The 12814-nt window shown below is 38.1% G+C and overlaps 1 protein-coding gene across 50 annotated transcripts in view; it reads right to left on the bottom strand.

Moving 5' to 3' along the window:
• Positions 1 to 63: 63 nt before the first annotated feature.
• Positions 64 to 12814, bottom strand: part of ablim1b (actin binding LIM protein 1b) — a 65827-nt gene continuing 53076 nt past the window's right edge. For 7 of the 50 annotated variants that reach the window (XM_046853263.1, XM_046853235.1, XM_046853243.1 and 4 more), the window contains 18 exons: positions 12638 to 12796; positions 10744 to 10791; positions 10412 to 10450; positions 9936 to 9971; positions 9720 to 9849; positions 9344 to 9436; positions 8442 to 8456; positions 7767 to 7859; positions 7478 to 7525; positions 6416 to 6562; positions 5902 to 5993; positions 5608 to 5731; positions 5445 to 5527; positions 4780 to 4834; positions 4670 to 4677; positions 4199 to 4273; positions 1749 to 1829; positions 64 to 1603 (listed from right to left, as the gene is read on the bottom strand). In XM_046853263.1, coding sequence (XP_046709219.1) covers positions 1490 to 1603; positions 1749 to 1829; positions 4199 to 4273; positions 4670 to 4677; positions 4780 to 4834; positions 5445 to 5527; positions 5608 to 5731; positions 5902 to 5993; positions 6416 to 6562; positions 7478 to 7525; positions 7767 to 7859; positions 8442 to 8456; positions 9344 to 9436; positions 9720 to 9849; positions 9936 to 9971; positions 10412 to 10450; positions 10744 to 10791; positions 12638 to 12796 — 1440 coding nt within the window. In that variant the 3' untranslated portion in view covers positions 64 to 1489. Of the gene's footprint in view, positions 1604 to 1748; positions 1830 to 3873; positions 3946 to 4198; positions 4274 to 4536; positions 4678 to 4779; positions 4835 to 5444; positions 5528 to 5607; positions 5732 to 5901; positions 5994 to 6415; positions 6563 to 7477; positions 7526 to 7766; positions 7860 to 8441; positions 8457 to 9343; positions 9437 to 9719; positions 9850 to 9935; positions 9972 to 10411; positions 10451 to 10743; positions 10792 to 12637; positions 12797 to 12814 lie in introns of those variants that run through there. The other 43 variants (XM_046853250.1, XM_046853265.1, XM_046853269.1 and 40 more) reach the window with 31 other exon arrangements.

Below are 12814 nucleotides of genomic sequence, written 5' to 3'. Positions count from 1 at the left end.
GCAGGTTTATCAGTGTGGTAGTGTTTGTAACAAACAGAATAAAGAAAACCAACGACACCAACATCTGAAACAGAGTTTTATTACTCATTTGAGTTTTTAGATAATTGTCATGATGGATATCAAAACCGGAATTTCATCCATATTCTCTTCACATTTTTTTTGCTATGTTACATAAACACTTTTTTTCTTTCTATATCTTAGTCCTATGTACTTAACCCTGGTGATAACACAGGAAACTGCTCTGAATTTACAGCCACCAACAGCCAACAACACTACTGAGAGCACATTCAGTGATATGGGAACAACACTGTCTGGCAGCTTTATACGGAATGACAGATATGGCCCTGCTATCAAACGTATTTATGACACAGATGCTATGGCTACGACTCCATCAGTCTCCCAGCAACACAGTGGCAGTTTGAAATACTTTAGCTTTATAAAATGCATTAATATCAAAGGTGTTTCTTTTCAAATGCAACTTTAGTCAAAGTGATATGTTGCTATAACATATATTACACTTTACATAGTGGTTAGAAGAAGAGGATTGTCAGATTCCAATGACAGAGGGGTCTGAAAAGTAAGATGGATTTGAAGGTGGGGGAGATGCCTGAACTGCCCGGTTTGACACACGCAGGACCTCTAGTGGTGCTGAAACTCATAACTCTTTTTAAGAGAAAGCAGAATTTCATTTCTGATCATTTCACTAGTACCTCATCTGTCAAACACAATATTTCAGATAAAAAAACATAAGTAATGGGTTTTAAAATGAATCTACTAAAAAAAAGTATTTGGATCTTTAGAAAAATACATGCTATGTCATTTTTGTATTAGCTTGATGCTTGAGAGAAGATGGCAGGTAGGTATCTTACAGCATGTGTCTTTCTGTCACCTCAGATTCTAATATGTTCCAGAAGCCCACCTCAGGTGAAGCCCAGGCATCATACAGTAGCTTTTACTTCCCCCCATTAAAAAACATCAAGGCTCTTGTTAGGGCCACAGCAGCAGGGGGTTGCTGGAGCTCCACCACTTCCATCACCTTAATAACCTCTTTAGAGGAAGAACACTGCAGACCGCCTTTAGCCCCCTACCACTTTCCCAAAAAAATAGATTACAGTCCTGTTTTATGAGAAGGCAGGAAGGAGTGCAAGGGTGAAAAGCTATGCTTGGAAGTCAGGTTTGGTGCGAGTTAAATGTGAGAGATAAAACCAGTCCTGACTCTGCTGGTTTCTTCTAAAAGGTTAGATCTCACTTTATTTAGAACCTACTCAAATGAAAACTCTTACTTGCAAAAAAAAAAAAAAAAAAAAAAGACATAGTCTTTGTTTTCAACCAAAAAAGTAGATAATTTATGTCCATGTTTACCAGGCCGTTGGAAGCAACAAAAAAGGAAAATAACAAGGGAATAAAGAAAAAGCGAATCAGAAAACTACATATATATATAATACATTATTGAAGTGACTGATAAATTAAAACATGCAAGATGTCCTGGTTAGAAGAGCTTGGCCTTCTTCTTCATATCATTGCGCTTCCACAGAGGAAGTTTGTCAAACTCTTGGATCTCCATTCCAAAGACATCAAAGAATACTTCAGGGGCCAGGTGACGCTGAGGAGAAAACAATGTTCAGATTAAATAACTGCATTGTAAAAGGCTGGTTGAGGAGAAGGGAAGTAGAGAAAGTGCAGCATCAAAAAATATTAATCCCACACCACCACCTAGAGTGTGGCTTACAACTTTGCCCGCTAATTACCTCCAGTCTCGTCCTGTCCACGTCCTTTGGAAGCTTAGTACGCCCTCTGTTGGTGACAGTGAGCATTTCATAGGGATACACCTTTACAAAAGGAGGGATTTTCTTGTTATGGAGAATGCAATGCAAGACATTTGCCAAACACAATGATTTACTGAAAAGCAAAGCTGTACAAATGCACGTGCTGAGAACACATCCATTCACTCATAAACAGAGACACAAAAACAGACAGTACATTAAAAATGCACAGAGATGGGGAGATGCATTAGAGGCTGTCCATGACTCAGTTGGTCACAAGGAGTGAAAAGGGAAAAAGCTGACTATGGCATAAATGTTTTTGTGATTAATATGTAAATGCCTTTCAAATAAAAATAGTGTCAGATAACATTAAAAATAAAATCACAAAGTGAGAAGACATAGAGTGACATAAAATGGCCACATTAAGATAAAATAATATGTATATGTAACTGCAAAAAGCATCATGTCTAAATTAAAAGTAAGCAAATCTACTATGCCTTTCCAATTTTAACAATGGAGGAAATATAATACTGTGCAAACGTTTTAGGCAGCTGTGAAAAAAAATGCTGTAAAGGAAGAATTATTAAGAAAATAAAAGTCTATGTATTTTTATCAATTAATACAATGAAAATGTAATTAACAGGAAAAAAAAAGCCAAATCAAATCAATATTTGTACACTTGCAAAAAAGTCAGGGATTTTTAAGGATCAGAGTCAGCTTATGATTAACCAGTTATACAAAGCAGGTGCTAATGATTAGCAAATTCATATGTAGATTAAAATACAGTAATTAACTGAAACAGAAACAGCTGTGTAGGAGGGTTAAAACTGGGTGAGGAAAAGCTGCTACTAAGATGAGGTTGTGGAAGAGAGTTTCAAGTCACAGGATATACTGTACACCATGGGAAGACTGAGCACAACAACAAGACTCAAGGCAGATATGCTCCATAAGCAAGGTCTCTCCAAGGCAAAGAGTTCAATGCTGACTGGGGTTTCAAGGTTTGCTGTTCACGCTATTTTAAATAAACACAAAGAAACAGGCAATGGTGATGACCATAGATGCAGTGATCAGCCAAGGAACCTTAATGCAGCAGATGAAAGACACATCATGCTTACTATTCATTGACATCGGAAGATATCCATCAGTGCCATCAGCAAAAAACTGGCAGAAACCTGTAGGATCATGGTACACCCATCTACTGCCTGGACAAGTCTGGACAGAATTGGTCTTCATGGTAGAATTGCAGCCAAAATGTCATAGAAACACATCAAGGCTAAACGTCTCAAATATGCATGAAAACATGGGAACCGGAGTGCAGAACAATGGCAGCAGGTCAAAATCTGAAATGTTTGAAGCAAAAAACAAGTTGTTTGCTGAAGGACTGGAGAGCGGTACAATAATGAGTGTCTGCAGGCAACAGTGAAGCATGGTGGAGGTTTCTTGCAAGTTTCTGCAAATAGAGTTGTAGCTTTTGTCAGGATTAATGTTGTCCTCAATGCTGAGAAAAACAGGCAGATACTTATCCATCAAGCATTACCATCAGGACGAGTCTGATTTCCTCAAATTTATTCTGCAGCATGAAAACAACCATATACATACAGCCAATGCCATTACGAACTATCTTCAGTGTAAAGAAAAACAAAGAGTCCTGAAAGTGATAGTTTGGCACAGAGCCCTGCTTTCAACATCATTAAATCTGTCTGGGATTTTAGGCAGTCTACCACCACATCTGTGGTTGGTTCTCAAAGATGTTTGAAACAACCTACCTGCAGAGTTCCTTCTAAAACTGTGTGCAAGTGTACCTAGAAGAATTTACTTTTGCAGGCAAAGGTTGGTCACAATAAATACTGATTTGATTTGTATTTCTCCTCTGTTAATTTGCTTTCCATTTTGTTTTTTGAATTTTGAATAGCATTCTTCGTTTACATAATTTGTTCACAAGTGCCCAAAATATCTTGCACAATACAATACATCTTTTCTGCACAGAGAAGATCTGCACAGTACAGTTCATCTTTTCAACTAGAAATATTATTCCTTTGCGTAACAAAACAAATGACAAAATGGAACAATTAATGGCCGATGATTAAGATTGTGGGGAATATAGAAGCACCTTCAAAGAAACCAAGAACATGCAGCTCTTAAGCCTCTTCAGCCAGATTTAGGAAAGGTGGGGGTCAATGATCTGGAAAATGTGTACAGCTCAGACATAGCAAAGCATATCATTACATCATATCACAACACTGGAAGGCCCTCTCTCTTCATCTGACTGCCTATAAATGTAATGTAGGATACCCTACTTCACTTTAAAAAATAATGTGGGCGCTAAAGCTGTGGATGATAAGCATATAGGACCACTGACAAAATAACAAAGAGAATAGAAATTAAATTTTCACAAAATCAAAACAAAACAAATAAAAAACGCATGGGATACTTGCTTTATGTTCCAACATGTTAGGCATTGATATTCCCCTGTCCATTCTGGTAGGGGGAACCTGGCCATCTTGGACGAGCTACAGAACAGAACACATACATGCAGTGTAAATGAAAAAGAAACAAAAAGAGGATTGGTAGGAAGAGGAACCATGGGTAAGACTTGACTACAAAAGACAAAATGACTACCATTTTTTTGTGATACTTTGAGGAGAAAGGAAGACTTTAACTACTCTAACCATGTGGATAACGGTTACTCCTTTAGTCTAACTGTGTATATGTTCAAACTTCTCAGGATGTGCATATGTAATGATGAAAGCCCTTGTCCATGCTCTTCCCTTGCCTGAGTGGTTTGTAACTCAGGCACAGGTGTTGCTGGGTGTCACATGGAGCATGATTCCACATTCTCATGTACATGATGGCTGATGCACATGCTCAGTGCAGCTGATCATGATGTAGTCTGTGCATTCACGTACCTTGAAATCTGCATTATGATAGAAAAAGAAGATGAGAGTTCAGTGTAAATATATTTTCCAATTTATCCAAAGATCTACATATCTACACCTGATATAAAAAAAGCATGTACCTCTCTGACCTCCACACACATCCCCGTAACTGTTATACTGTGAGAATTCTGTTGACTGTGGAGGAAAAGATACACAGTAATATGTATTTTTATGTATATATATAAAGACATTCCTGTCAAGCATCTTATAGTAGCACAGCACTCAGTAAATTAGTTCTGTAAGTGTACTCAGTATTGGTAAGTTGTCAAGTTGCCAGGTTTGCTAGCTTTAGCATTTTTAAAGATGACATTTTTAAATGAAATCCTGATAACTAATTCATTTAAGAAATCAGGCTAGCAAGAGGCAAAAAGGTTCATGCTAGCCTGATATGGAAAATTAATTGGTTATAACAACTGAGTAACATGATCTAATATGAGCTTTTAATAATATTTTACAGCTCATATTAGATAATGTTACTCAGGCTAATAAAATCTGCGAACATACTTTTGCATACTTATTTGGATATATCCTGTATTTGGACTTATTTACATGCAACGTTGCCATGGAATTATGATAGGCCTTTTCAAAGCTTTATGCAAATAAAATCTCAAATAAAAACCAACATTCTTATAAATCAGCTTAAAGTCAAATCAAGTCAGGTTTATTTCTATAGCGCTTTTCACAATGGACATTGTCTCAAAGCAGCTTTACAGAATTTAAGGTGAATTATTAAGGACATGCTTACTTTGGCCTGCTCCCTTACCCGATGAAGGCCATTGCGTCCATATCCTGGCAGTGAAGAGGTTTTAGATGTGGGAGAGTTGGGATCTGAAAATAAAAGATTAATCAGTAAGTGCAACAGTGCCAATGCCATTTGCAGTTTGAAGAGCTGGTGTACATTGCAGTACCTGCGGTGAAGTTGCAGTGTTGAGACTCATACCGCTGGGCTGCCACACTGCGAGTGTATCTTTCTCTGTTCATTTCCTTCTCCATTTCCTCTTTCAAAATGAGCTTCCCAAGACCAGACTGGATCTGTTGTATTTGTATTAGCAATTCCAATTTCAGTAATCAGAACTACATAGGTAAATCTGATTAAAGAAGCATGCTGCCAAATTTAGCACAATACTTCCCATCTCAGTAGGTTTCTACATTTTCATAATATAATTCACATAATAAATGTTTTATGATAGAGGCCTCTTCACCTTACTAAGATGGTTTTCTTGGAGCTGTCTTCGTTTTAATTGCTCCTCCTCTTCTTCATCTCGTGAGTGACTCCTCATATCAGAACCTGAACCTGCAAAAAGAATAGTAATCAAAACAAATAGCAGATTAGTGCACACAGTCTTTCTTTACTGTTGGAATCACTATCCTTTGTTGAAAGCACCCACAAATCATAATAAAATCAAATGAAATCTAACAGTAAAAGTGTAATGATTAGAAATGAGGAATGGTGTCTGGATCGATGATGTGGATGAAGTAATTAATTTAAAATCAGTTAAGATCTAATTGTATATATTTACTAACAGAACTGAAAAAACAAGCATTTTATACCACCCTTCACATACTACTGCTTCTGAAACTGAAGAACATACATATACTATTGATAAAGACATACAGTTCTGACATAGCCAGCAATAATTTTTTTGTCTTTGACTCTGCTGGCACATGCTTCTCAGCAGGCTATTCTTCCTGGAGGAGCCAGCGGTAAGAGCCTACCTACGGCTGCAAGGGAGGGAGGGCAGGGCCAGTAGTCAGTCTCAATCTTTGCTGTTTCATCCGGCAGGGGAGCCTGAGCAGCAGGGAACTTGGAAGATTTGATGATATCGCCAGCAAACTTGCTTTGGGCTGCAAGGGCAGCTGAATCTGGATTGGTATTGTGGGGAACTTGACTATCAGTGGTTGATTGGAAAAGGCTTAAAGCAGATGCAGTGCTGGCCAATTTGTTCAAAGCAGGACATTGCATAGTTTCTGATTTGATTTACATTCACTGTGCACAATATTGACTTTGTTTTTATAATTCTTCCAAAAAAGGTTTTAAACAATGTCACATGCTTTGATATATTTATGGTCAGCACTGTAGTTCAAACAGAATATTTTATTCGTGAAAAATGATTTAATACAGGAATGCAAAGTATAAGCTCATAAACTTTATTAGTGATTCCTGTGAAAGTATGCATTTCATAACCCCATGCAGCCAAAGATAAAGTGTACAGAGCCGGAAGAAGAAAGGCACAGCCGGAAGAAGAGTAGTAATTTTAGTTTTTAGGGCGGGGCGTGCTGGCATTAAGAAAACAGAAGAGAGTAGCAAAAACAACTGAACTGAGATGAATAGTACTTACATGTGAAAATGGAATATGTAGTCACATATGCCACAACACAATGTTAATGGCAAGATAGTTTCAACACATACATGAACAAACATACATATACAAAACTGTCAGAAGATGCACATTCACAAAAAACACTATTAAACTAATAGATCATTTAATGTTTAAACTTGATTCAAGAAAAAAGCCATGATCCAAACCATGTAAAAATTTTTCTCACTGTACCTACCTTAATAACTAACTGTATGTCAAACATTTAAAATATTAATTATGGGCTCCATATCAAGATTGTGCATTATTAATTCATACACATTCAAAAAAAACAAATGGTTAACAGCCACTGCACATTTAAAATAATTATTAATCAAAATAAAAAAGTTAATGCGTTAATAAATAAATAAAAAAGTCATGATCCAATACAAATCAATCAAACACAAAAAAATAGTCATACCATGTTGTTTGTAGATTGGTGGCTTTCTGTACATGTTCATCCCTTGGTCTGGAAAAAATGAGACAAAAATATAAAATAATATATAATATATAATATAAACCGTCTAAATAAACATGGATGATCTATAAAATGATCTGAACTGAAATAGACACGATTATACCTTAAGGAGTGAATTGGGAAAGCACACATACATACACACGCACACACGCACTCACACACACACACACACACACACACACACACACACACACACACACACACACACACTTGTCGATACGTCTGCTCCTACCTGGGATGTGGAAATGTTTAGGGGTCAGACAGAGGGTTGGGGTGGTTGAGCGAGAGGACAAGGGAGAACTCCGGCCACTCGATGGCTCAGTGCCTCCATAAAGAAAGTGGAGAAGAAGCAGGAAAAATGAAGTGAAAGGAAGAGGGGAAAGTATAAGTTCCAGCCCAAGTAAATATATACAAATAAAAGAGGATTTTATGTACAGAAGGAGACTGTAATGAATAAATCAAGTGTGTCCTCTCTGAATGAGAGCGCGGGGCTAAAAGACTCTGATAGGAGAACATAGACACAGCATGCGAATTCTCTACAATGATGAGCACTTCAGCATCCAGAACTCTTCAGCATCCAAAACTAAAACTTGCACTATACAATGGCAACAGTCAAAATGCAATTAAAATTCATGGTTGATTGGTCAATTTAACTGAATTCCATTTTGTTATACTAACTGCCAGTAGAAAAATAAATTGTGGCAGCATGCAGCATAAAGTGTTAGTGGCAGAACATCCTTTCAGATAATTACAAATAATAATAAGATGCGAAATAAGATGAGAAACGAGACAGAGAGAGGAGAAAGAAACAGTAATAGTAGTTGTATGCAAAACATGCCTCACAGCTGCCACAGACAATAGGAAAGCACTACACAAAGAGACTAACAGCCACAAAGCCAAGACATACCTATGCAGAAAGAATCTGTAGGGAGGACAACAGAGGCACATATGCATTATATACAGAAATGTTTGATTAGCTGGCCATGCTCAGTTTGAAGCTTCGGAGCAATGGCCGTCCCAGTAAAGCTTTTAGCTTAACAATATCAGAAAATACAGAGACCATGCTGATACAAATTCAGAACTACTGATTCCCTTCAGTGATGCTGCCATGTACAATGTATAAACCAATAAGCAAAACTATCTAACTCCATAAAATCATTTCAAAGTTTTAGCTTGAGAACTATTGAAGACGACAGTGGAGCCTCTGAATATTTTGGCAAAGATTTTTTCGGGCGTATTTTTCGCCTGATGAACTAGGGCCAGTATAACTTTCTGAAATCATTTTCATTTCTGAAGGAAGTACTGCTTTGTGGACAAACAGTGCTGATTGGTCAAATGCTAGCTTCACAAATTTGCTGATGTGTTGAATATCGTGTGGTGCAGCTTTAGATTCCGAGCAATGTACTGTGAATGCATCAATATTAAAGCAGTGCTAACTGGTTTGTATCTCAGCACTGCCCTAATGCTCACCAGTTTAGTACCAACTTGATGACACAAGAAATATTAAGGTAGACAAAACTGGCTCTTCCATATTAAATTTCAAAGCATGAAATAATATGTTGATGGTCAACTTATAAACAAATCTTAACTGCCTCCATGTGCTTTGGCTGACTGCTGAAATGTATCACTGGGGTGCATAAATTCTGTTAATGCCTGTGGTTCCTGCAGTTTATTAGAAATATAAACAAGGGACTTCTTCCAGAACTGTGTTGTTCGTCAACAGCTTATGGAGCCTCAGTGAAAACATGACTACTCCCACTGGAATGCAATGCTATGACTCCAGTCAGGGAAGACTTGTGGATTTCTTACCTTTGTTATGGGGGAGGAAGTGGTGTCGGAAAGGGGAAGTGGGACGGTTGTCACTGTTGCTAGAGCGCAAAGAGGAGCAGAGCTTCAGCATTCCTACCAGGTGATCCAACAAAGAGAAGATGGAGAAGAAAAGAAGTGGGAAGAGAGACAGGCCAGAAAAAGGAAAGGCATGGCAAAATGACCAAAGCAGAAAAAGGGGAAGGGAAGTGAAGAAGGGGAAAGGCCTTATAAAGGTATATAGCTTACAGCAGTGCCATATATACTCTTAAACACAAACAAACACACACACAGTAGTACTATATATACGAGTTGCTGCTCCTGTGTGTGACCTAAAGGAAGTCGTTGTAGAAGTTAGATAAATGAACCTCAGTCCCACCTGGTCTGTGGAAGTGCTGTGGTGTCTTAGACAATGTGGGGATGTAGTTGTGTCGGCTGTACATCGGGGAGCCGATAGAGCCCTGGCTGGTGGATCGTTGCATGATGCGTTCTCGAATGTCATAACAGCCCTAATACACAGTACACAACTCCACTTACTCTAACTAAAATACATGATTTCAGTCTATATATATTTTAGTATGGTGCAGACACTTACCTCAGCAGATGGGGTTGGAGACAGGGTTCTTGGTGACTAAAAAATAAAAATAACAAGGGGGAGAAAAGCTCTGTATCAGTGTGTGATTATTTGTTTTAGACAGAGCAGAAGGAATAGGGTAAGTAGATCTGAACTTGATTAATTGAAGCAGATAAGAACATTTAAGGATAAATTTATAGGATTAATATTGATTGCAACAAAAATGTAAATATTCCAACTTTATTCAGGCAAAGAAAGCAGAGATGAGACAGATTTTGTAAGGCTATAATAAAACTCAAAGATAAAGGCAGGACAAATGAAACACATGCTGACACGTAGGTGCTTTGAAAGCATACAACAGATGGGAAAAGCAGTTTCATTAAAAAGATCTGCAGTAAGTAAGAACTGATTGGATTGAAATGTTGTGCAAGATAAAACTGTGCTGGTGAGGATAAAATCGTGCTTGATTCAAGATTCAGCATTCCTGAATAACTTACAGTCTCAGCTGATATGGGGGAAGGGTCTTGTGGTGTGGTCTGAGAAGGTGGATATAAACCGTAGTGTCACGATCAGCAATGGCTTTCAGTAAAATCCAGTTACACTGTGGCCCCATTACTGAGGTGGAAATTGTGTTTTTTCAATCAAGTTTTTGTAGTTTCTTTTAAGTATATAAGAAAAAAACCCAAATTGCACTGAAAATGTTGTACTGCATTGCAATCTGACACGATTAAGACTTTTCTTTTCTTAGTAATTGGTTGTATTAGAAGTGTTGCCTTAGGATAAGTTATGTTACTTGGGCATGCATTGCTGCAATCCTGCTCACACTCACTTTAATATGGCCTCTGATGGGGGATTGGTCACCTGCAGTACTCCGGCACTGTAGGAAGGAAGCACAGCCTACAGTTACAGCATGAGACTGCTTTAAATCTAATGTTTATTCCCTGATTATATAAGGCTACCAAAAGGAATCAGTAAAGGTGTGCTTGATGTACTGTGCATATCAGGTCTTCCATTTTATTATATCATATTATATATAAATCATAAGACACGTCACGTTTGACACAGTATGGAACTAAGACAGTATGACATTTTTAGTGTGGTCAGCAGAGGGCAATATATCACTGCAATTTGGACATAGACAAAGCACAGGCAGATCCAGGTACAACTTGGTGATGTTTAATATGAGAGCAGCGGTGAGGGTAACACATAAAACACTTTATAATTTCCACTGATAAACCGACATAGAATGACAGGACAATATCCAATACATGTGTGACACAAGCTAGTAAACAGTCATTGTAACAGAAAGATAGAAATTCACACGTTATCACAAATATGCCCACACACACACACACACACACACACACACACACACACACACACACACACACCTACAAACAAACAATCAATTACTGGGGTAAAAGGGTTAGGATTACTGTGAGGGTAATTTTAGGTATATGGGGTGGTGGCCTGGTACACTGGTTGGAGAGACCTACAGGGACTGATAAAGCAGAATACATTCGTCTAGATGCCACAACCAATTAAATGTGGGGGCAATTACAAATCTAGATCATTTACATATAATATTTAAAAACTGAAGTATGCTTATTCAAATACTCAAGTTTCAAGCCGTTGTTCATGCTAAAACACCATTCGCAGAGAGGATTACAGCCCTAATAGTTTGCAAACAATTACCGTAATTTCCGTAATTTTATATAAGCCGCACCCACTGAATTTTACAAAGATTTTTATTTTGAACATAAATAAGCCGCACCTGTCTATAAGCCTGTCCACACTGAAACTAATGAACTTTACACAGGCTTTAACGAAAGACAGTGTCTGTTACACGGGTGAAATATGTTGTGGCTCCTTTAAGAGCAGAGCGGCATTTTGGGAAAAGCCTGCCGCCGCATTTTTCCGCTATTACTGCATGTGTGCAAGACCGAGGAATATGTCATTATTTTCTGATGCTCATTTCTAAGTTTCTTTGATTAACCCGTAACGCTGTTGCCAAGAAAAATAAAAAAGCACGAGTTTTGGAAACCTGTCTGTGTTAATATGATTTCTGTTGCAACTGGAGTTAGTGAGCTCTCCCATGACCCAGACTTTACGCGTTACAACGGCTTGTATCTAAACAGTAGCCTACCAAGAAAGTCATTGTTCACTGTCTTCCTCCTTCCTTTCACAACTATTTCTCTCAGGAGTTTATCTTTTGGCATCGTCGTGCGTTTAAAAAAAACTTTTTTTCTCCCGATGCCGTGCAGCTCAGAACACAGGTGAGGTGCGTTTTTTCGTTTCCGTTCGGAAATTACATTGGTCTAATGTTATGTTGCTCAGTTTTTTGGCTTGAAGTTTGTGAAACCAGGAAAAACCCAGGAAAAATTCATAAATAAGCCGCTTCCTTGTTTAAGCCGCGGGGTTCAAAACGTGGGAAAAAAGTAGCGGCTTATAGTCCGAAAAATACGATATTCATCTTTGCATGTTATACAAATAATATGTAAAATGCAGTTTTTCCTTTTAACATGAACCAGCAGCTATCGTGTCTAAGGAACTTGTCCTTTTGTTTCTTATTGGTCCTCATATTTTCTGATTTAAAATGCCTTACTTGAACTGCACTTTACGCGAGAATTTTAACCGTAACCATAGCTCGTGTTTTTAATTCTGCCCCTAGGAATATCAGCGTACTCAGCAGTATGAGCATGGTGATTAGATTAGAGTATTACCTCTCCAGGGCTGTGTCTGCCCTGTCTCTCCAGGGTAGAGGAGGTGGAATGCAGGGACTCGTAGGATATCATGTCTGGACGTTCTATTTCATAAATGGCCTTGACTCGGGGGATGGCTGCTAGGTCCTTGTAATCAATGATCTCATTGTCTACTTTTGCCTAGAGGGAGGAGAGGTG

The sequence above is a fragment of the Silurus meridionalis genome, chromosome 7 (genome assembly GCF_014805685.1).
Source record: "Silurus meridionalis isolate SWU-2019-XX chromosome 7, ASM1480568v1, whole genome shotgun sequence".
Lineage (NCBI taxonomy): Eukaryota > Metazoa > Chordata > Actinopteri > Siluriformes > Siluridae > Silurus > Silurus meridionalis.
The sequence above is the reverse complement of the archived record's forward strand: the minus strand, read 5'-3'. Positions and strand labels throughout refer to the sequence as shown.